Source organism: Thermobia domestica, chromosome 2 (assembly GCF_964235325.1).
Source record: "Thermobia domestica chromosome 2, izTheDome1.hap1.1, whole genome shotgun sequence".
Classification (NCBI taxonomy): domain Eukaryota; kingdom Metazoa; phylum Arthropoda; class Insecta; order Zygentoma; family Lepismatidae; genus Thermobia; species Thermobia domestica.
The window spans coordinates 278,065,876-278,091,831 of NC_137455.1; the positions used below are offsets into that span (position 1 = coordinate 278,065,876).

Sequence of the window (25,956 nt, forward strand, 5' to 3'; positions counted from 1 at the left end):
TTTAACTTTATTTTAACTTCTGAGTTATCTACATTTTTTCTTCTCTACGTCATTTCTTTTTAGTCATCCGTGTTTCATTTCATAGAGATTAGTAGGCATACTCTAGCATCTAGCACATAAGTTAAACTTATGTTTTTCAATATATCCGTCAGAGCGTACGTTTGTCAGTATATCTGTCAGAGCGTACTTCCACATTTTTGTTATACTGTAGCTTTGCAATGATTTAGCAGTAATCTTCCGGATACAACCTTGAATACAGTTTTATAGAAATAATCAGTAGCGGATTCAGTAAAATATTTTGGGAGGTGTTTTTTCTGCTTAATGTTTGGTTTTCTAAAATTTCCTAATTTTTATCTGGGAGGAGCTTGAACTTTATGAGTATAGGCATAACTAATATTTCGGTTTGTTTGTATTCAGCAATAATCTTCCGGATACAACCTTGAAGACCATTTCACACTGATAATCAGTGGCGGATTTAGAAAAGTATTTTGGGAGGGTTTTTCCATATTAATGTTTAGTTTTTCTAAAAATACCTAATTTTTATTTGAGGAGAGCTTGAAGTTTATAAGTAAAGGCATAACAAATATTTCAATTGTTTTAGAAATTCCATAATTTCGGGGTACAGGCTTCAATCTGTAGGACATCCCAACCCTAACCTCCTTCGCAAATCCGTCATTGCTGGTAATTAGTAATAACAACGATTTAAAAACGATAAAGGAAGTCGGCCAGGATTCACAGTACACGCACTATCTCTACATTCACAGATGGAATTAAGAAAAACTTGTCAAAATGCTCGAATTCGGGGTTGAATCTCGGACTTCCCGATAGAAGTGCAAAAACTAACCACTCACTCATGGTTGTTGTGCAGTTGTGGTTAACTTAAATATATTCTCTCTCTCTCTCTATGGCTTATGGAATCCGAAGGTTCAATGCCGTGTTCACAAAAGCTCTCCACTGACTTCCATCCTTAGCCAACTGGGTCCAGTTTTTACTTTGTATTCCTATTTCTGCGAAATCCATCTTAATATTGTTCTCCCATCTGCCCCTAGATTTTCCTAATGGACGTTTTCCGATTAGATTTCCAGTTAAAACTTTGAAAGCGTTCATATCTTCTTCCATTCTGGCTGCATGACCTGCCCACCTGAGCCTCCTAGACTTGATGACCGTAACGATGTTTAGTAAACCGTATAAATTATGCAGTTCTTCGTTATGAAGTTTCCCCCCATTCCCGTTCCTCTTGTGTCCGAATATTCGTCTCAGAATTTTATTTTCAAATACTTTCAGTCTGTGTTTTTCCCTCATCGCAAGCGACCATGTTTCACAACCATACAGAACAACAGGCACGACTATCGTTTTATATACTTTAAGCTTTAAATTCCTCGACAGAATTCGCGACGACAAAATATTTTGAACTGAATAATAACACGAATTTCCTGATTTCAGTCGTCATTTAATTTCTTTGTAGATATGATTTTGGTCTGGTAATATTGATCCTAGATATTTGAAAGTATCCACTTTGTCGAAAGTATTGATATTTTAACGCATCCATAATTTACCGTAAAACGATCATGGTGAACTTCCATGTATTTATAGTTTTCTCTGCATTTACTTCTAAACCAATGTCGTTGTAAGCGTTTAGTAAGACCTATGCATTTCTTTCTATTATTCTCCTATCATTCCTTATTAAATTTACATCATCAGCATACGCCATAACCTGGTGAATAGCATTCAGCTCTAGGGCTTGGTGGCTATCTTTAATTTTTCTTATAGCGTACTCTGGAACAATGCTGAATAATAATGGCGATAACGCATCTCCTTGTTTCAGACCATTTTCGACGTTGAAGCTCATGGACAAGAATTTTTCTACTCGTACTTTACTCTGGAATTCATTTAACCACACTTTAAGTAATCTAACTAGTTTTTTCGGTATTCCGAATTCTGTAAGAATTGTACAATACTTCCCTCCTATACGAGTCGTAAACCTTTTTAAAATCAGTAAACAGCTGATGTACTGGGTAATATATTTCCATTTCTTTTTGAGGATTTATCGGATAGTAAATATCTGGTCGATAGTTGATCGATTTCCCTAAATCCACACTGATAATCTGCAATATTTTCATCTGCGTATGGAATCAATCTTGTTAATATAATGTTAAGAAAAATGCCTCGCTAATTATTACAATAAGTTTTGTCGCCTTTCTTGTGAATTGAAACAGTGATTGATTCTTTGCACTCTTCTTAAATGTAATAGTTTTCTTTTTAACAAAAAAGTTGAATTCCTGTCGTTAAAAATTCAGAAACCTTCCGGACTGGGTAAACCGTGATGGTGGTTATAAGCCTAGGAAACACACGATCAGATGAACGATCTATTACGCATATAATCCATGAACAAAAAATTCGGTACTTGCCCAATTCTAAACAAGCTTAAGGAACAGTCAGTGCATTATAGAATTCGCAATTTTACCGATTTTGCAGATCCGAAGCACCTGATAGGTGGTAACAGATTATTACGTATGTGATCAATGAATGAAAAATTTATTCAAAATATCTATACAATGTATATGAAACTTAAAACTTAAAAGTTTCAAGAATGTGCAGAATCACCCGAAACCAAGCTCTTGATGTGCAGCCTTTAAGATTATCATTTCTCTCATGTTTTATTTTATTCTGTTTCAAAAAGAGGGTGTGTGATATTTTGAAGTAAAAATACTACATACAATTTTGCTAGTTATTTGTGTATCATTTTTTTTTTAAAAAAAATAAAAGTACTCTTGTGTATAAGAGGTTAAAAAATTGTTACATCTATTGGTTAATCCTTAGGAATTCATAATGTAAATATGTTAAGAATTTTTAAAAAAATCTTTTTCGAAATTCGTGGTTTATTTTAGGTTTTATATTATTAGCTACATCAACCACTAATTAAATGAGTTTTTGTGCTGTAGAGAAGTGAAACAAAGTCTGCTTTATCAATTTAAAGCAAAATTTTGAAAAAAGCCCAAAATTTCCCAAGCAAAAAAGCGAAGCAGAAAAATCCGAGTTTTTTTTCCAAAACAGCCGTTTTTTCCGAGCCCTTGCATCTCTAAGCCTTAGTCTCTCGATGTTCAGTTATGGGAGCTCTCAGTTTTGAATACTGAATTCAGTGAACGCTTAATATAATATGACAAGGATTTTAGCAGTGCTAGATTTTTGTTTTTCAGAATTTACAAGATTTACATAATTTGCTAAAATACTACAGGAACAGTTCTGACAATATCACTAAAGCAATTTGGTTGTGTTTGAGCATGTAAAGTAGAAGTTGTGATAGATATAAATTGCAAATAGATTTTTGATACACAGAAAAACAATAGTACATTCATTTTCTGCAAGAATGTTAGTAGTAGCATAACGAAGAGAATGAAGGTAAAATTAATGTAGTGAATTTAGAGGAGTAAATTTAATGTAGTGAATTTAGAGGAGAGAGGTAATGGTTTCTAAAATGCAGGACATAATGGAACGAAATTTTGAAAGTATGTTTCTTGATATACCTAAGATGGATATTAAATTCATTTCTAGGAATTTCTAAAATTCAGTCCAGAAAGGATGGGAGGAAGGGGGACATTATTCACTGTTCTTTCTGTACAGCTGCACATAAAAACACGTAATTTATTACGTGGAGGCTTTGAATGAGCATAAAATGAATATTTTATTCACTTGCACGAATGTTGAAAGTTACAACCTAAACTTGTGGAGGAAGTGCGTATTTTAACTACTACATTTTTCTGTTGAATCGTTGCACGGAAAGTAATTTACTAGCGTGAATTCAACATGGAATGCCTCTTAGAAAAAGTGGTAAATGCATAACAATGCTAAATTTGTGCATGATAACATGCGTTTGATGTAATTTAGTCTGCACTGGTGGTTGTTAATATAGGGGTCCCTATTTGTTCGAGCGCAGCAGATGCGAGTTGTATAATCCATTTGATATGAGCTGGCTTAATACCGACCTCAACTTTGAGAATGTTACTGACCTTAGGAAGACAATATGGCTAAGTAGTTATAGTATTGGTACAGTAAAGCGAACCTATACTTGGTCCAGTCGTGCACTTTAACTTAAAATTTCATTGTACTTGTACTTGCATAGAAATATATCTGCTTCTGTATTTGTATAACTATGTAGTTTTTGTCAATCTAATAAAACTGTTAAATTAATCATGATCCGTATATAGAGATACAATGATACAATTATAAATAAAGGTAACCAAGAAAGTTCTGTCGCTTTATGCGAAGGTCTCTGCTCAATTGGCCCTCCGTGAGTTGAATGTGAGTGGAGATAAGGCGAAGGTCAGTTGTTGGTGTGGGTATATTCAACATATTACCTGGTTGAGGCAGTTCAGTTACACCGTGAACTTGCGTAAGGACAGAGTGAACATGGGACCTCCACAGAGCGTCATAAGGGCGTGTATGCTGTACGAGTTCAAACGGGTCAAACGCCGCTGCAGCAGGATGGAAGATACGCTAGGCTTTTGGTGAGGGTGTCGTGACTACGCGGACAGTGCAGCGGTGCTTTAACAAGTTTAAGGACGGTGACGAAACAGTCGAAGACTCACTACTTGCCGGAAGATTAACACATGCACAAAATGAAGATCTTCAGGCAGCAATTGAGGCGAACAGTGGCCAGACATGTGAGGAACTGCGGTTACGATTCATTGTAAGTGGAGAAAACATTCGGCAGCACCTCCATGAACTTGGAAGTATTAGAAGTTGGGTCGATGGGTCCCACATAATTTGAAGACAACGCGAGCAGACACCTGTGTTTCTTTGCTGTCTCGCCTGAGGAAGGAACCATTTCTGGACAGGGTGAGAAGTGGGTTCTGTACGAAGCTCCACGGCGCCGTCATCATCGGTTAGGATCCCATGAACCAGTTCCAAAACAGCCGAAACCAGCACCGCACCAGAAGAAAGTCCTCCTGTGTTTGGTGAACTGCTCGTAGCATCGTGCATCGGGAACTGCTTCCAGCTGGTCAGAGCGTCAATTCAAGTGTGTACTGTCAGTAGTTGCGCCGAGTTCAAGAAAAACTGAAAACTCTGAAGCCAGCACTTCTGAATCGCCTGTCCTTCAGGGGTCTTCCTGTTACAGCACAACGCTAAGCCCCACGTGACTAGGGTGACCTGGAACACCATTCTACTCCTTGGATGGGAAACACTATTCCATCCACCACACTCCCCAGACATTGCACCGTCCGATTATCACCTGTTCCATTCGTTGGACAATCACCTTAGAGGACGCCAGTTCAAATCCCCAGTAGAGGTGCAAAATGCACCTGATACGTTCTTCGCTTCACGGCCCATCAAGTTCTACCGTGATAAAATCCATAACCTTCTAAAACGTTGGCAGAAGATCGTTAATGCTGATGGGGACTATTTTTGATCTTCCAGATACGCCTTAGGTGACATGTTCGAAGGTGGTGGGTGAAACGACAGAACTTTCTTGGTTATGTTTATAGTTGTAATGCCATTTTATTAATTGTACAAAAACCTTATATTTCGTCAAGTTAATTTTGATAACTTCCGTAATGTTCTGCCAATAAAGACATTCAGGGTAAAATTAGTATCAAAGGACATGTACTGTAGCATCCATGGGACACTGGTAGCAAAATAGTTGTCTTTATATATATATATATATATATATATATATATATTAGGGTGTATCGAAAAAAACTTTTTTTTCGAAATCCGGTTACGGCTAGTGCGGATTTTTGGCCAAATGGCATCAATAAAACGTATAAAAAATCTCAACTCGATCAGACAACTCCTTCTGCTGCCGAGTAGAGCCCAAATATTAGAAAAATCAACAAAAGATTCACTTTTCAACTGATTTTCCAAAAAATATTTTTTAAATATTTCCTATATTTTTCGGTCTTTTAAATTATTGAAATAGCATTGGAAAGGAGAAATAAATACATAAAACAAATTTATTACGGTTATTTCTGTACACCACAAGCATAAAAACCTAGTTAATTATTTGTAAAAATGCACTGATTTTCTGGCGTATCGTACAATTAAATTTTAATATAAAATTATTGAAGTCTCTTGAATAACGAAGAAAACACTTTAATGCTAAATTCTAAGAGCAGTAATAGTATAAATAATTTGCTCCCAATGCCGTATGCATCTGCTTATCACACTAGATCACCTGCCGCCCACCTCTCCCCGAACGCCTCTTCTTTTGTACTTGCCCAGCTGAAAGAATCTGTCTTATCAGTCGCCAGTAGTCAACCAGCTGTGTCGAACGTGATTGTCGCTGCTTGATTTATTTATTAATGCTGTAGGAAATTTTAACCAAATAATTTGTTTTCGTGTGAAGTGCAGTATGTAGAAGTGAGAACAGTGTTTCAGTTGTGTTAAGTACTTTTTATTAGGAAGAGAGTGACAGATACGCTGACGTCATGGTATCGATAAGTTTGTTACGGTCTGACGTTAGGAATAGCATTATTGGGACACCCAAGGAATTGGATAGAACACAGCTACCAACCGTTGAAATGTATTGAGACAATACCTATGGGAGGGAGAAGAAAAATGAGAATTTCGGGATCCCGGAAAGAGCCTTCAACAAAGGATTTATCTTCTATCGTCGCCAGGAAGATTGTAGAAAATTGAGATTACGCCTCAATCTTGTTGTTCTTTGATCTAAAAGAAAAGGCGTCTCTAGCACTGGCACTTTTCTTCCTTTTTCGCAGTTGCAGGCAAGAGGATCGGAACACTTACAAAAGGCTATATGAAATGAAATATTTTTGGCAGACTGTTGAAAATCAGCAATTCGTTTCGCAGAAGTTTGGAAACCGGACTTTGCTGAGTTTTGCAAGTCACGGACAATATTATGGTACTTCAATATCATTGCAACAATCCTTCTGACACTGAAAATTGCTTCGCCGCTGATTGAGGCGTAATCTCAATTTTCTGCAATCTTCCTGGCGACGATAGAAGATAAATCCTTTGTTGAAGGTTCTTTCCGGGATCCCGAAATTCTCATTTTATCTTCTCGCTCCCATAGGTATTGTCTCAATACATTTCAACGGTTGGTAGCTGTGTTCTACCCAATTCCTTGGGTGTCCCAATAATGCTATTCCTAACGTCAGACAGTGACAAACTTGTCGATGCCATAACGTCAGCGTATCTGTCACTCTCTTCCTAATAAAAAGTACTTAACACAACTGAAACACTGTTCTCACTTCTACATACTGCACTTCACACGAAAACAAATTATTTAGTTAAAATTTCCTACAGCACTAATAAATAAACCAAGCAGCGACAATCACGTTCGACACAGCTAGTTGACTACTGGCGACTGATATGACAGATCCTTTCAGCTGGGCAAGTACAAGAGAAGAGGCGTTCGGGGAGAGGTGGGCGGCAGGTGATCTAGTGTGATAAGCAGATGCATACGGCATTGGGAGCAAATTATTTATACTATTACTGCTCTTAGAATTTAGCACTAAAGTGTTTTCTTCGTTATTCAAGAGACTTCAATAATTTTATATTAAAATTTAATTGTACGATACGCCAGAAAATCAGTGCATTTTTACAAATAATTAACTAGGTTTTTATGCTTGTGGTGTACAGAAATAACCGTAATAAATTTGTTTTATGTATTTATTTCTCCTTTCCAATGCTATTTCAATAATTTAAAAGACCGAAAAATATAGGAAATATTTAAAAAATATGTTTTGGAAAATCAGTTGAAAAGTGAATCTTTTGTTGATTTTTCTAATATTTGGGCTCTACTCGGCAGCAGAAGGAGTTGTCTGATCGAGTTGAGATTTTTTATACGTTTTATTGATGCCATTTGGCCAAAAATCCGCACTAGCCGTAACCGGATTTCGAAAAAAAGTTTTTTTCGATACACCCTAATATATATATATATAATATGACACTGATAGGAAATAGTCTGAAAGTATGGGATGTAGGAAACATAAACTAAATAAATAAAGCAAGGTCTGTATTTCGAAATTTTGTTATTGCTTATTTTAGCTTATTATTATTATTATTATTATTTTTATTATTATTATTATTATTATTATTACAGAGACAAAGGTGAAACGCCATTACTGTTTGCTAGTAAGAGAAAAGGATGCGTTCAAGTATTACTTGATCATGGTGCGAATCCAAATTGTATAATTGATTTCAGACTGCCAGTGTGGTGGACATTACAGAATCGTGACTTGAAGTAAGTACTGGATTGTTAGATTTACAGCTATGTTCAAAACTTCTATCGTATATACTGGTACTGAAAGTTTTTTTTCTTTCTTTCTTCGTTTAATAAACCTGATTTCGCAGTTTCCTGAAGACTTCGTCAGCAAAGAGATGAATTTAAAATTTTAGTGCAAAATTAGAAAATTACGAACGAAAAAGCCAAATCGATTAGAAAGGAAACGGCGTGTTCTAATGTGAGACAGGGTTGAAAAAAGTTTCTTTTAAGAAAAAGAACAAAACATGTGTTTAAAATATGAAAAAGATGTTCAAAGTGTTTTAAACATGTTTTTAAACATGCATTGAAAAAACGTTTTAAACATTTTCAACAGTTTAAAACTTGATTTTAAAGATATATTTCAAAATCTTGTAATAATTTATTTGTTAAGACTTTTTTTTTCTCTTTACTTGCAACCGACCTTTTCATTTATTTTATCCTGGTTAAGACTACACTGTGTTGGGTACAGAATATTTCAGTTTAGATCAGTAATTCTCAACTTATTTCATAACACAACTCCTTTTTATTACACCCTCTTGCCAGTGGCTCTCATTAGTACTTTCTTGGTTGTAATAAGCTTATTAGGTAGATTTTAAAATCTATCTACTATGGAGATTTCACACAATATATCAATTTATACATGGTGAAACAAAAGTCCTCACCGCTCTTGTGCGTTGAGAACGGGTTGAGTGAGAATGATGAAACTTGGAAGTGGTCTGACACGTCACATGGTGCTATCAAGCATCATGGCAGCTATCTTTAATTGATATTTGAAATTTCAAATGCAAAAGGAGTCATGTTACATGTCTTAAGGCTAGAATTTTATTAGAATTACGCTTGCGTGGTTATTTTAGCCCTAAAACAAGGCATTTCGGAGTTACTGCTTCTGAAAGTTTCCTAATTATGTCCCTAGAGGCTAAGCTCGCGTTTTATGGAGGCGGGTGAGGTTTTAGTTGCAAAATTTGATTACTATTTCAAAACATTGATGCTAATAAAAATATTTTGAAATAATAAATTTTCGGAAAGTAATGTTTGAGACACACCTCATATTGTGCTGACTTTAGAATATTTTCTGCAAGCCTATGTAATTGGTTGGTTTCTTAAGTAGCTAAATTTATTGAAGAAAAGTAATATTTGAGGCGTTCAGAGCACAAAAGATCCAAGTCCATTTTCAGCAAGGTTCAAATTTGCTCAGCAAATAAATTATGTTTGAAAACATAATATCTTCGCAGTCAAGAGTCCGAAATAAATGTAACTAAAACCTCGTGAAAAGGCGTGGGATAGTTTCATGTGACAGCCGCTAGACTGGGGCGTCAGTGGGCCAGGAGGGCAGCTGCCCCCATCTCCACTCTGAATTTCAGATTTTGGGGGTAGTAAGGCAGTTTTAGAAACCTTTTGATAGGGAGAGTTCAACAGAACAAGTTTGAGGTCCTTACACGGACTAAATACGGAAAAAATACAGATGATCAGAACTGGAAAGTTGCTTAGGCCCAATTTCTACAATTTTAAGCAGGTCCGAAACGCGAAAGTAGAGCTACCTTTAGAATCGTTGGACCAAAAAATACACAAGAGAGCAATATAGGCCTATAGTTCTTACGGCTAATGGAAATGGATTATAACTGATCAAAATCCGTGTTTATTCTGTGTTAGAACTTTTAATTTTTTCTGTTGTACTTTGCTCAGCAAAAGGTTTCTAAATCTGCATTACTGACCCCAAAATCTAAATTTCAGGGTAAATTGGATGACCACTAAACGGATGCCTCTCTAGCGGCAATCATATGAAACTCTAGATTGCATGTTTTCACGTAGTTTTTCTTTCTTTCATTTCTGATTCGTGGTTGCGAAGGTACGGTGTTTTCCTTCGGTGTATTCTTTTTGACACACCCTGCATTTGTTAACGTAATTATGCATCATTGACTATGGCATTGGGAGCTTCACTTGTTAATCGTTCCCACGCTGCAGCATACACAATATAATGTTGATATCTTAAATTTCTGAGCAGGGAGGGAGAAATTAACCCTCTGTTCCCTCATTCCATCAACACCCTTGTCTAACGGTTGTCCTATGAAACTAGTCCACACCCTTTCATGTGGTTTTTGTTTAATTTATTTCGTACTCTTGGCTACGAATATATTACGTTTGCTGAGCAAAAGTGAACTTTTCTGAAAATGGACTTGGATCTCTTGTGCTCTGAACTCTGAACGCCCCATATCTAAAAATATTTTAAAAGAACTTAAGTTGGAGCCAAATTTATCCTGCAATCCAAATTTTTCCGAAATCCATAAAATTAGTTTGTTTAGTTTGATTGATTGCAGTTTTGCATCGGTAGCAAGGAGATATTGGACAGGGCTTATTGTTTAAAGTAGGATCCGAACCACTAATTTTGAAATTTACGTCGGATCGCAGCCAAAATCTATACAGCAAATTCCGGACGTCTCGTGCCTCTGTCCTGAACATTTAATATTAAAAGACTGAAAATTGCTTTCTGTAGCGTGGTGTGTACATACAAACAGGCGAACAAATGTAGATCAAGTCGTCCCAGGAGCCTCACTGACGTTCGTCTAATACCTTCGACTACGACACTGTCTCTCAAGTTAACTAATAAGCATTTAAGCAATACAATAAACGTTAAAAACAAAAGAAAAAGAGATAAAATAAATTGTAGATCACCGTATTGATGTGCTGTAGCCACGAGAAATTAAAACAATCACATGGGAAGAAAATAGTCTTCTGAATGGGGAGCACTTTTTAACATTTTTTTTCTCTGGCAGAATTTTTTACAAAAATAAAATAAAATAAAAATAAACATATTTTTAAAACAAATCTTTAAAATATGTGTTTAAAACAAAGTGTTTAAAACGTATATAAAATTTGTTTGAAACAAAACGACCCTGATGTGAGATATCATCATGTAGCTGCTCTAGGAAATGAGGAAAACCAGGGTGAACCTTAGTTAAAATAGCCGGTTTGAGGATTCTATGTAAGAACATTCCGACTATAGAACTGTATAAAGTTACAACGTTCCCATGCTAGTGAAGAGATTTGTACATGCGATATAAACTTATAATAGATGAATACTTGGCCTTCTAATACACCAGACAAGATATGTTATATATATATATATATATATTATTTAAAAAAAAAAACTGTTGGAAGAAATTCTATCGTTTCGAGCACATTAGACTTCTAGCCACGAGCAAGGGGTACAACAAGAAGGGTTGAGGACTGCACAGCTCTGTGAATTTTAAAATAATCAACTTCAAGTGAATTAAGCAAAAATATGTATACGATGATAATGAACCATAGTATAATTTGATATTTTCAAGACAGGTTATATGAGAGTTTCTTAATTAAATGTTAAAGTAACTTTGTGGATGATTTATTAATTATCGTTATACACCTGAACAAATATCTTGGATAACACTAAATTAATTCGCGGTCGATAATAATAAAAATACTTCTTTACACCTAAAGTTATACATACCTTAATATATTGTTTCTTTCCGTTTCCTTCTTTTCTTTAATTACGACTTTGTATAGTACATGTTGGTATTTAATTTATGCAAGCAGTTTTTTTTAAAGTTCTTTATTCTGATTTTAAATTTATGTGATATCACTTAGAGTATATTAATTCAGAGAAATTAAAGTAATGTTTATTGTTTCCATAGAAATACGAAAATATTACTTGAGAAAACAGATGCTAGGGTTTTGAGGGACTGTTTCATTGCTAGAGAAGAGAATATATTTTTTTATTCAGCATTGTGTGGAAGGTAAGGGATATCTCAATTCGTATCTTTTTTAATATGCCTTTTCTATTATTGAAATTTAAAAAAAAATGTAAAACTTTGTGAACTGTTGTAAATGATTGTAAACAGTTGATGCGAAAGGTAGTATAGGTTTTCAGCTAAGTATGGGAGTTGTTTCTTCCTTTTGTTTTCCAATTTTCATTATAATGAAGAAACATTTCGATCTGTTACAACGTCATAATACGAGCGGTCAAATCAGGCAGTGATGAACTGTATCTCAAAATTAGACAACTTTGTGTAATAATACTTAACTAAATAGTAGTTCTCTACCAAAAGTAAGTTTTGAATTTTTGCTTCTCCTTTATATTGAAAATTAAAAACAATATACCAATCCATGCCATGTCTGTAGCTATTTCCTTTTCTTCTTTCTTCTATACTCTGACGACGAGATGACGGTCTTGAAAGTGTTTTTATTTAGTTTCTTCGGTCACCCTAATTTAACAAGGTTATTGTTTGTCTTTGGCTCCTGAACTTGAGGTAATGTTCCAGTATTTCCCTGGCATGTTTTGAAAGAACTAAAGTAATCTTCAGGTAGAATGGCTGGGCCAAAGATTTGAATGCTGAGCGTAATAAAGGATTTTATTTCTATTTTATATTATATAAAATTACCCACCTGTTTGTTACTCTACAAAACTGTCTACTTCTTTCTAGAAATCGGAATATAAGCCAATGTCAGTGGTACAAAATATGTCCCGCAAAACGGAGAAGGAAACAGAGAATCCTAAGAAAAACCATGCATATGCTATTTGTCCATCATAAAACTTACTTTATGGGAATTGGGATCGGAACAGGAACCACCGCGGGACCACAAAGCAACTCCATAGTTTCTTGTATACAATAGAACATGAATGTTTAAATTTTTTTTTTTTTTTTTTTTTTTTTTTTTTTTTAAGTAGGACTAGGCTGTATACAAAATTTAATAAAACCCAATTTCACACAGTAAAACCCACTAGGCTGAATTTTTTAATACTTACTTTTTTTTTTTTTTAATCTCAACCCTATCTGTGGATGTGCATTATACAGTGGTAGTCACTAACACTCATATGTAGCAAATGTTCTTGTTATTCTTATTCTTGATTTAAAAAAAAACATCTATAATGTTAAATCGTACATTAGGTTGCATCAGGAGAATAAACTGTTTTACTTCATATCTCGCACCAATTTTATCTTTTCAGTGGCCAGTTGACTGACGTACTCTTACACATCCAGCTATGGTTAATCAGCTGCTTATCATATCTCAAACAAAGAATAATAAGACACAGACCATCGAAACGAACATTTTTCTTGCATTTTTTCTTCAATTGGATCATAAATCACGCAATTCTGTAAGATTATTCGTACAAGATACATTCAACGAAACATGAATAAAACTTACATTGAACGTTTTCGAAAATAACATCCGAAAAAATACCTCAGTGAAACAAACGTCCTTTCTGGTGCAACGATAATGTTGTTTGTTGTCTATTTCGATAGTGATCAGGGCAACAGCGCTCAAACACTAGCCACAAAATAGAAGAAGAAGAAAATAATTAAGCAATATCTGTAGATTGAGCCATATATTTTTGTTTGTACGTTTCTATGGTAATGGAATTTGTTGTCAAGAAAATGTTTATAATATATAATTGTATGAGTCGCCATAATAGATGCATAATCTTGAATTGTGCAATAAAATACATTATTATCGTCAAATATAGAGTTGTGTGCATTCTAGACTGGTGTATGCTTCTTCAAACTATCTTTAGTATGCACAATAGCTAAATTACAGGATGAGCATAAAGTCTTGTCCTGGTTACAAAAATTTATTACAGAAGAACCGTTTGACAATAATGTAAATACTGGTCAGTTACAGAGGTTAGTATTACAGGTTGCTTTTAAAGACCACTTACGTTACTTATGTTACTGATGGGCGATTTGCTTTCGTGATACCACAGCACGCATTACGCTTTCTCCTGCTTCGATGCCATTTCGCCAACTAATCCGCGCGCGCCAAGTAACGTACTGCATCACTCTTGGGTAGCACTAGCGCCATCTATTGGTCTTTAAAAAACTTGTAATACTAACCTATGTAACGGACCAGAATTTACATTATTCTCTCCAATGGTTATTCCGTAAAATTTTTTATAATCAGGGCAGGACTTTGTGCTCACGATGTATATAAAAATGTATGGACGAACTAAGGCATTGTGTGATTATATATTTATGGTGGTCCCACTGCGGGCTGAAGAGTAGTAAAATAACCCAAAATAGTTTTCATGTTAAGTAATAAGCGATTAATTAGTATCAGTCAAAGAATGGAAAACAGAATGGAAGATATTGGAAGAAATGAATCGCTCTTACAACCATCAAATTCTGCATTTCAGCGTTTTATGCAACAAATAAAAGAACTAATTGAAAGCAAATAGAATTCTCAGAGTAGTCAATTATCAAGTCAAATTGAACGATTAGAACAATTGCATAGTGATGAGTTAGAACAAGTGACAAATAAATTGGAATTTAGAACAAAATCACAGTGCTAAATTTGAACGATTAGAACAAAATCACAATGCCAAATTTGAAATGGAATTGTCGCAACATCTAAGAAACAAGTTTAACAAAATAGGAGAACGGATTGATAATAACTCGGCTCAAATTCGTGACTTGCAGCGAGAAATCGTGAATTTCAAGAACAGTCACCAGAATGTTAAGGAGACTAACAGAAAGTTATCCCGGAATCATCACAAGTTGACAGTACACCTGTATGTCAACCGACTGTAACTGCAGAAATATGGCAACGAAATCCCACAAGTTGGAAAAACTAGGATAGTTATCAGTACGGAGCCTGAAGAGGACAAAACGCATGTACCTTCTAGAAAATTTGAGTATTCAGAACCTAATCTAATTAGATCTAAGCATGCAGTTACCGGTAAAATTTAGTGAAATTAAGCCATTAACAAAGTTTAGTGGTAGAGTAGATGATATTCCTGCTAATACTTTTATTGAAAAATTTGTGGAAGAGTGTGATTTAATTGGTATCGATAAATCTTTCTTAAAATATTGCCTCATGTGTTACTTCCACCGTGTTCAACGTGGTGCATGGCGATTAGGTCTAGATTACGTACCTATAAAGATTTCAAAGACATTCTGTTGGCAAATTTTGAAAATGATTTTATTTTAGCTAATCGTGATGCTCAAATTAGGAACCAAAAGTATGACAATCGAAAATGAAATGAAATTAAATGTTTCAGTTTTACGTCCCACGGTTATGCCGGTTAGGCTAAAGGAGAAGGTGATTATGAGAAATGAATGAAATGGTGGAATGAAGAAAGTGGGAGGAAACGGGAGAACCCCGAGAAAACCCACGAGCACGGTTTTTGTCCACCACAAAGTCCACATGGCGCAAGCTGGGATTGAATCAGGAACCCCAAGCTCCAGAGGTGAACGCTCTACCACTGAGCCACCGCGCTCAGCGTAATCCTTTCCAATCTGGTTCCAGAATTATAGCGTCTATTAGGATTTTACTACCATATAAATTACAGCAAGTATTGTTTCCTTCACAATGCATGAATATTTATCATTTATTGTTAATTGTTCAAAATTATGAAAATCAGATGTCTGTACAGTATAGTGGAAATAAGAATATATGCAATAATTCTGACAATACATTTTCAATACGTAACATCAGTATAAAACCAGGTACAAATACTGAAAATTGTGATTCCAGATCCAATGGTGAAATAATGTAAACAATAATATTGATTTTAGAAATAACAAGTATAGAAATAATCGGTGCAATCAGCCTAATACAGCTAATGGTAATAGGTTTTGTAATAATCGAAACAGGATAGATGGTGGGAATTTTTATATTAGAAGACAAGCGAATAATGAATCGAATTTTACACACAACACTGTACAAGATTGTGCGGTGCAGTGTGACCTAATTGACACAACGTACAGGACTACTTTAACCTAACGCCTGTTTGCGTTGAACAGATTGAAGATCATGTCAACAACTAAAACTCAGTGTTATAAACTGATACATGTTCCAGTTAGTGAAAATGCTCTTCTTGTTATACGAAAAGCAAATAATAATGAAAAGTAAATTGGTACAAATTATTAAAAGTTAGTTACTCAAAAAGTGTTATCCAACGCTAACGTAAACAACGTTGATTTTTCTGATTGAATCTTAGACATAATTATGTCCATTATATAATTTTAATGTGATATCAGTTAGTGTTTGTTTCTTTTTCTTTGATTATCGTTATGATTTATTGTAATCTTTAGTCTATTCCTTGGCATGTGAATTATGCTTTCTGATTATATAACAACTGCGCCCGAATGGAAGAACATCATTAATCTTTATTCTATTGCCTGGCATTTGAATTATGTTTTATATTTTAATAACAACTGCGCCCGAACAGGACAAGAACGTTATATTATATTTTAACTTGCAATGGCTCAAATCTCAAATGTTAACACTAACAATAATTACTAAGAAAAGAATTATATTATTAATTGTTATGAAATAAAATATAATAAAATGAATATTGAGATAAATATGTAAGTTTAATGTTAATGAATTTCTAATTTTATTATATAGTGTACGGTGCAGGATTCTGTCTTCAGTTATAAATAATCTAAGAATTCCCTTGGTTTAGGAGCCATATATAACGAAATACTATCGAAATATATAATATATGTATGTTATATATTTCGATAGTAATCAGGGCAGCAGTGCTTAAGCACTAGCCACAAAATAGAACAAGAAGAAAATAATGTAAGCAATATCTGTAGAGTGATCCATATATATTTTTTTTTTTTACGTTGGTATGGTAATGGAATTCGTTGTCAATGTGAGAGTAAGCATAATAGTTAAATGTATAATTTTGAATTGTGCAGTAAAATACGTTATTATCGTCAAATATAGAGTTGTGTGCATTCTAGACTGGTGTATGTTTCTTCAAGCTATCTTTAATGTGCATAATAGCTAAAATACATGAAAATATAGGTACGAACTGAGACATTGTGTGGTTATACTGGGTTCTTCGGAATGAAATAAATTACGCCATATTATAAAGTTAATTGTGAAATATTTATTCAAAGTACGAACAATATTTTCACAGGCAATGTTTTAAAAATCGTCTGAAGAACACTCCTACAAGAGTCAACTACGCTTTCTGAAATATTGTGGGAAAATGATTTTACGCTTATTGTAGGGTTGTAAACTAAACACACATTTATGAAATATGAACAAAGTCGGGAGTCATAAAGCGTCCTTAACCGTTTGACTACCATTTTTTTTTTAAATGTGGTGGGATATTCCTGACATCTGTACACAGTTTTGGAAACAAAACACAGTCTCCTGATCACATCTGACTCGATGGGAGAACAACACACACACACACACACACACACACATATATATATATATATATATATATATATATATATATAATATTCTAAAAACAAATTCCCAACTATGTTTGAATTATTCGCATGAAACACATGTATCTCGTTGGTAGTCAAAGGGTTAAACTGCAAGCCAACCAGGAAACTATTTCTGAATTTCCATAATAGAAATAATTTATGTAATATCGTGTTACTCTTTCCCCTTCTCTCTTTCCTCTCACATAAGATAGAGGGGAAAAGTCCATTAAACATCGGTCCGTATTCGATGTTTGTATCAAATATCACGACTTTAATTGATTTATCTAAAAAGAATGATTTGTTCGAACAGCATCTAAATAGATTGGCACATATTTTTGACAGAATGAGTAAGATTCCCTGGAGTACTCTTTATATGGTTGCGAAGGGTGGATCCCGAGTGGATTGGATTAACTAATATGACCAGCGAGTTTACGAAAGATTATCTGGAAAAAAAATCAATAATTCTTCCCTAATGAACTCATAGCTTAGAGGATTGAGTAGACAGTTGGGGCACCAAGATTTACACAAATATTCTTTAGCATGTTTTATTTACTTATGTGCGTATATTCTGTCCATCAGCGTGTCCAGTCTGTAGAAACACTAGCACTGAGCACTCTGTGAATCCATAACTGAATCTCGTCAGATGTCCGAAGTTCGAATCTCTTTTGCAGTTTTTAAGACGCAGCAAAGTGAACATCATAAAGCGGAAAGCATATTCGATGCAAATTTGTTTGACGATCCCTTCTTCTGGGCTTCGAGTTGTTTTCCGTTGTGGCTTGATGTCCACGTGCGAACTTAGAAAAAATCTAGGGGTCGAGTGTAGGAGATCAACATTCTGGAGGTCGTGTCTTCTGCTTTTCCATTCGCACCTTGAGGTGAAAAAGTCAGACATTAAAAAATTGATGTTTCATAAACAAAATTCTATCGATAGTAATGAACCGTAATCATTCTTTTCTGCGCGCTGCAATTAGTTTTGTTATAACGCCTGATTATGCACGGTGTATGGATGCTAAAAAGTGACTTTCATATTTCCTGTCTGCTGATGCCTGAGTTGATCATTGATCTGATTTGTTGACTTATTTTGTTCTTACTGTGAGTTTGTATTGCCAAGAAGGGTATAAGAATTATTGAATTTAACCTGTACTTTTCCGATGTATTCTTTTTATTTCTTATGAATGGAATGAAAATAAGTAAATAAGAATAAAAGCAGAAGAAACAAAATAAATAAAAATGCATAGGTACTTCTCTTTAATCGTTTGTTGCTATGTTCCAGTTTTACTTTCTTTTTATTTATTCTTTAAAATTTGAAAATTAGAGAGAGGCACTTCTCAAAGAAAATTCGTAAATAGAATATATGACGATGTTGTAAGACTATTGACGAAGTACTGAAGCTCTTTTCAATGAAGGATTACTATTTATTTCTACATACCTTTACTCATCCTCATATTTATGATAGTCTTTAATAATTAGGTTTTCATTTTTAACAACAAGGAAACTTACAATGAGCTCATATCGAAACCTACCGAGAAATTGCACTTACATGGAGATCGATTCAAGTGTGACACGAAATTATGGACGAACTTATGCGCGAACGAAGTGTTTTTGTGAAGAATTAAACCCATTAGAGGGGAAAACCCTCGATCTCAACCGTTCCTGAGATATAGAGGGGTAAAGAGAAAGTTGGTGCTCTGATATTTTGTGGATTTTCACCTATGTTGCGAGTGAATGTTTGAAAATGCATTGAAACGTTAAGAAAGATGCCCAGTGCGATTAAAAGTGGTGTTAAATGTTGAGGTGAGTGGCGTAGCTTTTACCCAGTTCCGAAAAAAAGAAGGGGCTGTGAGGAATACCAAACGCCATTGACACGAAGGACAAAATTGTCTGATGGCTCAGTGGCAGAGCGTTCACCTCTGGTGCTAGGGGTCTTGGGTTCAAACCCTGCTCCCGCCAAGTGAACTTTGTGGTGGACAAACACCGTGTGCGTGGGTTTTCTCGGGGTTCTCCCGTTTCCTCCCACTTTCTTCATTCCACCATTTCATTCATTACTCATTATCACCGTCTCCTTTAGCCTAACCGGCATAACCGTGGGACGTAAAACTCAAAATTTCATTTCATTTCATTTCAAAATTGTCTGATATTACTTGCTAATATATCATGTCTTTAGTTCGTAGAAAATGAGAAAAGGTGGTATGAAAGTGTATTAATTATATTGCCAAAGGAACAGAGACGTTATGTGAACAAAAAGACAAGGTCATACTCTGTGCAAAAGCGCTATAGAAAAACAAATCAAATAATATAAAACATAAACACGTATTATTGCAAACGTAAGTACGACAGTGTGTAGTTGTATGACATATATTAGAACGCAAAGTATGAATCAATAAACAAAAATTGTATTTTCTACCTAAAAAAACGAAAACCTGTACGCCTTATATACTGTATATCAAATATAGTTCGATCGGTTATTAACTGTAGAAATTATAAATATTTGGAAAGTTCGGACGGGTACCATTTTTTACATTTTTCATCATATTTGACTGATGATGCTTTTATTTGATTCAGCGTACCAAGAAAGCTATATAAACACCTTACACGCCTATTTCAGGCAATAATGGTACACCAGTATTTTCGCCTTCCCCCTCCAAAACATTCTTCCCCAAGAATTTTTATGGACTCTTCGCTTTTGTAACCCTCATGTCCAAAGCGCTGTATTACTACAGTTTCGTGGATGAAGGAATTCTTCATTTTTAAAAGTCTCTTTTACTTGTACTATCGCTACATATTCAAAAATTCGCAAAATATCGGAGCACCATCCTTCACCGTATTCCTCTATATCTTCGAAATGGTTGAGATCGAGGGTTTTTCCCTCTAATGGCTTTAATTGTACACATACACACTTCGTTTACGCATAAATACGTCCACGATTTCGTGTGACACTTGAATCAGTTTCCTTGTCAGAGCAAAGAAGTCCCATAAAAACACAACACACAAATTAACAGCTTCGATTGTGAAGTAGTGACTCAAGAGCGATGGTGAAATATCATTCCATTTCGACAGTTCCACAATACACTTCAGTGTGGAAAGGAAGACAACAGAAATGAGACTCAGTGATGGAATGAGAAAAACATAAATTGCGTTGACACCAAACACAACGAATAAGTACTGTGTTGTCACACTGCCTCTCACATTCACGCGTAGTGGTCTGTAGACACTACCACACAGGCACTATGAACTCGGGAATCCGCTGCTGTGTGTACTCAGTTGTATACTATGAATATAAAATGTCGTCCCTGAACCGCGGAGAGGAAAATTAAAAATGAATGAAAGACTACATTTTCAGTATACTGTCTTTATTGTAAACCTCAAAATTAATATTTTCTTTGTCAGAATTTCTGCTAATCGACGATAGCCTCCATTGCTGAAAGAAAAAAAATGTCCAATAATTGGACTTTCCCTGTGGTATTGGATGGTGCCTAGAGAAGCGCAACAGTATTGTATGGGGAGATGTCCTGAAGACAAGCTGTATCGCTATAGGTTTCGATATAAGCTCATTGTTGTTGTTCATAAGTTACTTTGTAAGTCCATAAAAGGTCTCTGGAGATCTTCACAATACTTCCAGTCATACTTGGTGTTAAGGTTAATGTTCTCTTCGGAAAAATGGACCTGCTGTAGTAATCCATTTCTGCAAATTACTGTTGAGAAACACCATTAAAATTTGGAAATAAGTCGCTCCCCCCTTCCTTCCCAGAAATCCTTGCTGGGTATCCATTTCATATATAATGTTTTTAAATCGTTGCGTTCTAGCAATTGTCAAACATTAATTCTTGAAAAATTTAATTGATTAAATTTAAAATTAACGAAATTTCTAAGTGCATAATTTAATCGTTATTTCGTAACGGATTAATTCCAATACTGCTAATTCTTGATAGATAATCTGGAGTTAAGAAAATCAAACAGTCACTTCACTTCCTTTTGTGGCGTAAGGATTGTTTAACGTCCTGTTATTTTCTTTCAAAACTTTCCGTTTATTTTGTCGGACAAGGTCATTTTAAGGACACTGTACATCATTGCTGTATTTGATAGTGAGTAAATTTGTTTTCACAGTTTGCAGAGCATTCCCCATTGCCTCCTGTACGTATTGTAGTATTTTATTTTCTTCTTTACCAGAACTCATTATTAATCTGCAACATAATAAAATAAATTAGGTAGGTAGCTATACAGAACATTAATTTAATAAGTTCTGCAAGAGATGGTCATAATGATTACATATCAAATGATCTAATAAACTTCACATGCTTCTGCTGGAGCATGTAATTTTATAGAAATTCGTAAGTAAAGAAAGAAAAAGAAAAAACATCGTTCACGGCTGTACTCATTAGTCATCAAGCATAAACCTAGTGGGTGTCAATTCTATGATACCCTTTAGAAGGAACAGTATTCACACCAAACTTTTACAGTTATCAGAATCAAGTATGTTATTAAAATAAAATGCAGTTGCCGGCATACGTAAAACGCAAATGCCAGCATACATAATGAAAGAAGGAAGACAATAATTGTTTGTGAATTCATATTCGTCGTTGTTCCCCTCGCAGAGATGTGAAATGCAATCGTTTCACAGCTTTAGCATTATTCAGGCCAGAATATAAAACTCAGTCAGAATTATTCTTGATAACATTTAAATAAAAGAACCCCATTTATCTGTTTATTATATAAAACTTGGCATCATTTTAAAAAGAAATGTCGAAAAGCAAAATTTATGTAAAATTACTATCCATGTACTTCGTTTCCAGATAAAGCAGAACTCATGTTAGATGAAGCACTGCAGTCGCGATAAGTGAAATCAGGATAGTTATAACGACTTGGTGTTATGTGTAACCATCATATATGCATATAATAAACGAAATGACGAGCATTTGGGGTATGACGTCATTAGGTGCATCTATATATAAGATGGCTACACAGTTTTTCGATGTAATGTCTTTGAAAACTGTCAGACTTTTAATCCCTTGTAACTTATCCATACGTAATCAACGTCATTGTTACTTTAGAATGCTTGTAGGAAGAATTTGGCTAGTGTTAGAAGCATAATTATATTTATCGTAATATATATATATATATATATATATATGAAATCTTATTTGCACCATAAATCAAACACATGTGTATACTATTATATAACCTGATTTTTTTTATTCCTCTTCCATTTAATCGTTTCCTTGTTCTTAAACCTTCAGATAATAATCTATTCGAATCTTTTCCAAATCATATATTTCTAATCTTTCTAATCTTTGTCCTTGCCACATATATTCATAATCTTTCAATACATCTTGTTTATTTTAATCAACATAACCACAGACCAGTGGCGTCGCCTTGTGCAGTTCGCAAGAGCACGTGAACCACCAAATATCGTGCGCTGTTTGTTGCTCCTTAAGATATTTAATAATATTTAGAATATTATGTTGTAGTTTCGTTTCTACTCTTTGCTTGCTTTATCCCTTGCGTATATACATCCCATCATGACACCACGTTCACAACAGAGCAGCGAGCGTGATAGACTGCTCTATGTGTAGTACAGTAGGGAAACGCGGGCAGCTGAGGGGAGGAACTGAGGTCTCCTGACGTTCAAATCAAGATTTGCACGAGCAGCGTTGACATCTATTGTTGACTTATTTCCAAGTAATGTGGCATTTTAAACAATCAAAGAATGAACTTCTGCGTTGACAGCTGTTGTTGACTAATTTCTAGTAATGTGGCGTTTTAAACAGACTCAAAGAATAGAAGAATATAGTAGTAGTATATAATTCATTCTTTCAATCAGTTATCTACATTTCTTTTTATCTCAATTTCTTGTAATGAAAATAAACTATTGGAACAAACAAAATTACGGCTTTTCCAGGTCGTACTGAGGGAAATGGGAGGTTTAGAACTATTCCTCAGAGATTCTTAAGTTAACACGGAACAAAATTAATTTATTTTCAAGACTTTTAATTTGTTTCAAGTAATTAATTTTAATTTATTTTCAAGACTTTTTAAAAAATACATATAATCTCTGATATTTCTTTAGGCTACGGTTTTCCTGCGTAAATAAACTAAATTTTTGTAAGAAAAGCGAATAGCTTATCAAAACATACCTGGTAACATTGCTACAATGATAAAATCTTACCTTCTGTATTGTGGGAACCTGAAGGAAATTTGATTTTTTTCAACGTTCGTCTTTAACACATGCAAAATAGAAGAAGACCAGTATTGGTATTTGCAGTAACGTACGTTCAGCTATAACACTTCTAAAAAACGCGGAAGTTTTTTTCTTAGGAGGGGGCGAAAATTACTTCGGAGATCGTATTTTATGCGTAGAAACATTATTCTCTCAGTGTATTTCAAAGTGGCAAAAGTGAAAACATCATTCTCTCAGTGTGGTCGTAATCTGATTGACTTATAAATGTGTTTGCTGGTACTTATTATTTCTTATTCATAATTTCCATCAGCTATGTACTACTAGAATTTAGGGTAGATATACGCTCGACTGTTTTTAAAACTATAACTTATATTTATCCTTATACTTTCATTACGTCTCTCAGTTAAAGAAAATATATGTTGAACTATAAAGAAATTAGGTAGATATATTGCGTCTACTCTCGTATACCCACCTCGATAGGTTTGTAGTGTTAGATTTTCCTAAAATATTTCTCAATGCTATTGAATCTAAGGCCTGTTTGATACAAAAGCATGTTTCGGAAGTTTTCTCGTAAGAAAAATCTTATCATTACCCTATTTTGTCAAGGATTTTGTTGAGTGATTGCAAACTACTGTATATCTTTTAGTGTACTGACGAATTGTGAAAGTTTAGAAAGAAGTTAGAACATAATCGACCAATGTTAACTATCATCTGGAGGTGAAAACTAAACTGTGTCGAAATTTTAAAGTGGATTTAAAGCAATAAATGGCTGATAGATTGTGAAATGAAAATATCATTGTTTTGCTTTTCTCGAGTCTTATATGAAGGGAATTACTAGTGGACCTGAATTGTGTAATATATTTGGTACGTCTGATTGAAAAAGTAAAAAAGTATGAGAACTGAATAAACGCATTCAAATTATGCTGAATTTAACTAGTGTGAGCACCAGGGTGCACCGACACGGAGAATCTACCGGGTTCGGATCCCCGTCAAAACTTCTTAACTCGACATTCGCTTGCACACTTTCATAATAAAACTAAATTGTTTAGTAGAGAAACCACTAATGTAGCCTAAAGATTTGATGTTACATTTCGTCTGTACTCTTTCTTTATTTAAAAAAATCTAATTCTATATTGTTCTTAGAACATAGATGGCAGAACTTAATAATGAGATATCATTTCTTTCTCGGCTGTAAAATTACATCGAATCAGTCTTACATAGATGTAATGTTTGATAGTTTTGCAAACCCCAAACTTTGGACTCATCTAACAACATTTTCTGAGTGCGTAAAATATTCTATCGCGATTCGTTCGCGTGATCATTTCTGTTAAGTCTCATAATATTTTTGTAGAAAAAGAAGTCATATTCGCTCACTTCTGATTGATACATCAGATTTTTGGGTATTTGAATATGCTGTATGTCTCCATTAGGAATCCAAAAATTTTAGTGGCTCTGTTGCTTTCCGTGGTTTGGTTGACTTCATAAAGTGTGTCATCCTCATTTATATAGTGACTAGTGTATGTTTTTGGTGGACTGGCCCCGAGTTGAATTTCAAGTGGGGGAGCATCAAACATATTACAGTAATCTCCTTTTTAAACTGTAAATCTCGTCTTATATAACCTAACCTCTAAAAGAGAACGTAAATACAAAACAAACAGTCATGAAGTGTCTTGAGACAGCAATGCAAAAGTACATAGACAAAGCATTCGTTACTAAAAGTGCCTCTAAAATTATCATAATAATTTGATACATTGCATGTTTCGTGTATACTGTTAACAGTTCACAAAAAAGCATGCATGGTAATTCAAATATACGAAATAGCAGTCGTTTGCAGTCTAATGGAGATTGATGATAAGTCTGTAGAAAGAGAATGGCATACAACAAAATTCGTGAAAATCATAGTAAATAATCGGACGTTGACTTCAGAAACTGAAAGTTGTTTTTAACCATATTAAAGAATATAAAAGCATTTAAAGGAGTACCATAGCTCAAAATAGTCTCAGTACATTAGCTATAGTATTAACAGAAAAAAAAAAGTTGAAAAAACTAAACTTCAGAAGAGTTATTGGCAAGTTGATTGCCCAGAAGAACATCAGAAATGATTTCAATCTACGAATGAAACAGAGCATTTGTTTATGAATGGGTACTTTATATATATAATTCTTTAATAGAATTTTCTAACGACTGTGAACTACCCAAAAATTATGTCACGAGACGCCACTGACACAGACTACAAACTTTACGCTACACAGCATGTGTACTCTTCCGTGACACTTCCTGCCATCACTCATCATGATCATAATATTCGACATTAAAGTATTTTGGGTGTACATCACCTCCTCATTCCC

The 25,956-nt window shown here is 34.5% G+C and overlaps 1 protein-coding gene across 8 annotated transcripts in view; it reads left to right on the forward strand.

Moving 5' to 3' along the window:
• Positions 1 to 25,956, forward strand: part of LOC145678513 (uncharacterized) — a 224,906-nt gene that overhangs the window by 160,966 nt on the left and 37,984 nt on the right. For 5 of the 8 annotated variants that reach the window (XM_081748744.1, XM_081748745.1, XM_081748747.1 and 2 more), the window contains exons 6-7: positions 8,063 to 8,203; positions 11,893 to 11,994. The exons of 1 other annotated variant lie outside the window; for it this stretch is intronic. In XM_081748744.1, coding sequence (XP_081604870.1) covers positions 8,063 to 8,203; positions 11,893 to 11,994 — 243 coding nt within the window. The remainder of the gene's footprint in view (positions 1 to 8,062; positions 8,204 to 11,892; positions 11,995 to 25,956) is intronic. 2 more of the 8 variants (XM_081748750.1, XM_081748749.1) reach the window with 2 other exon arrangements.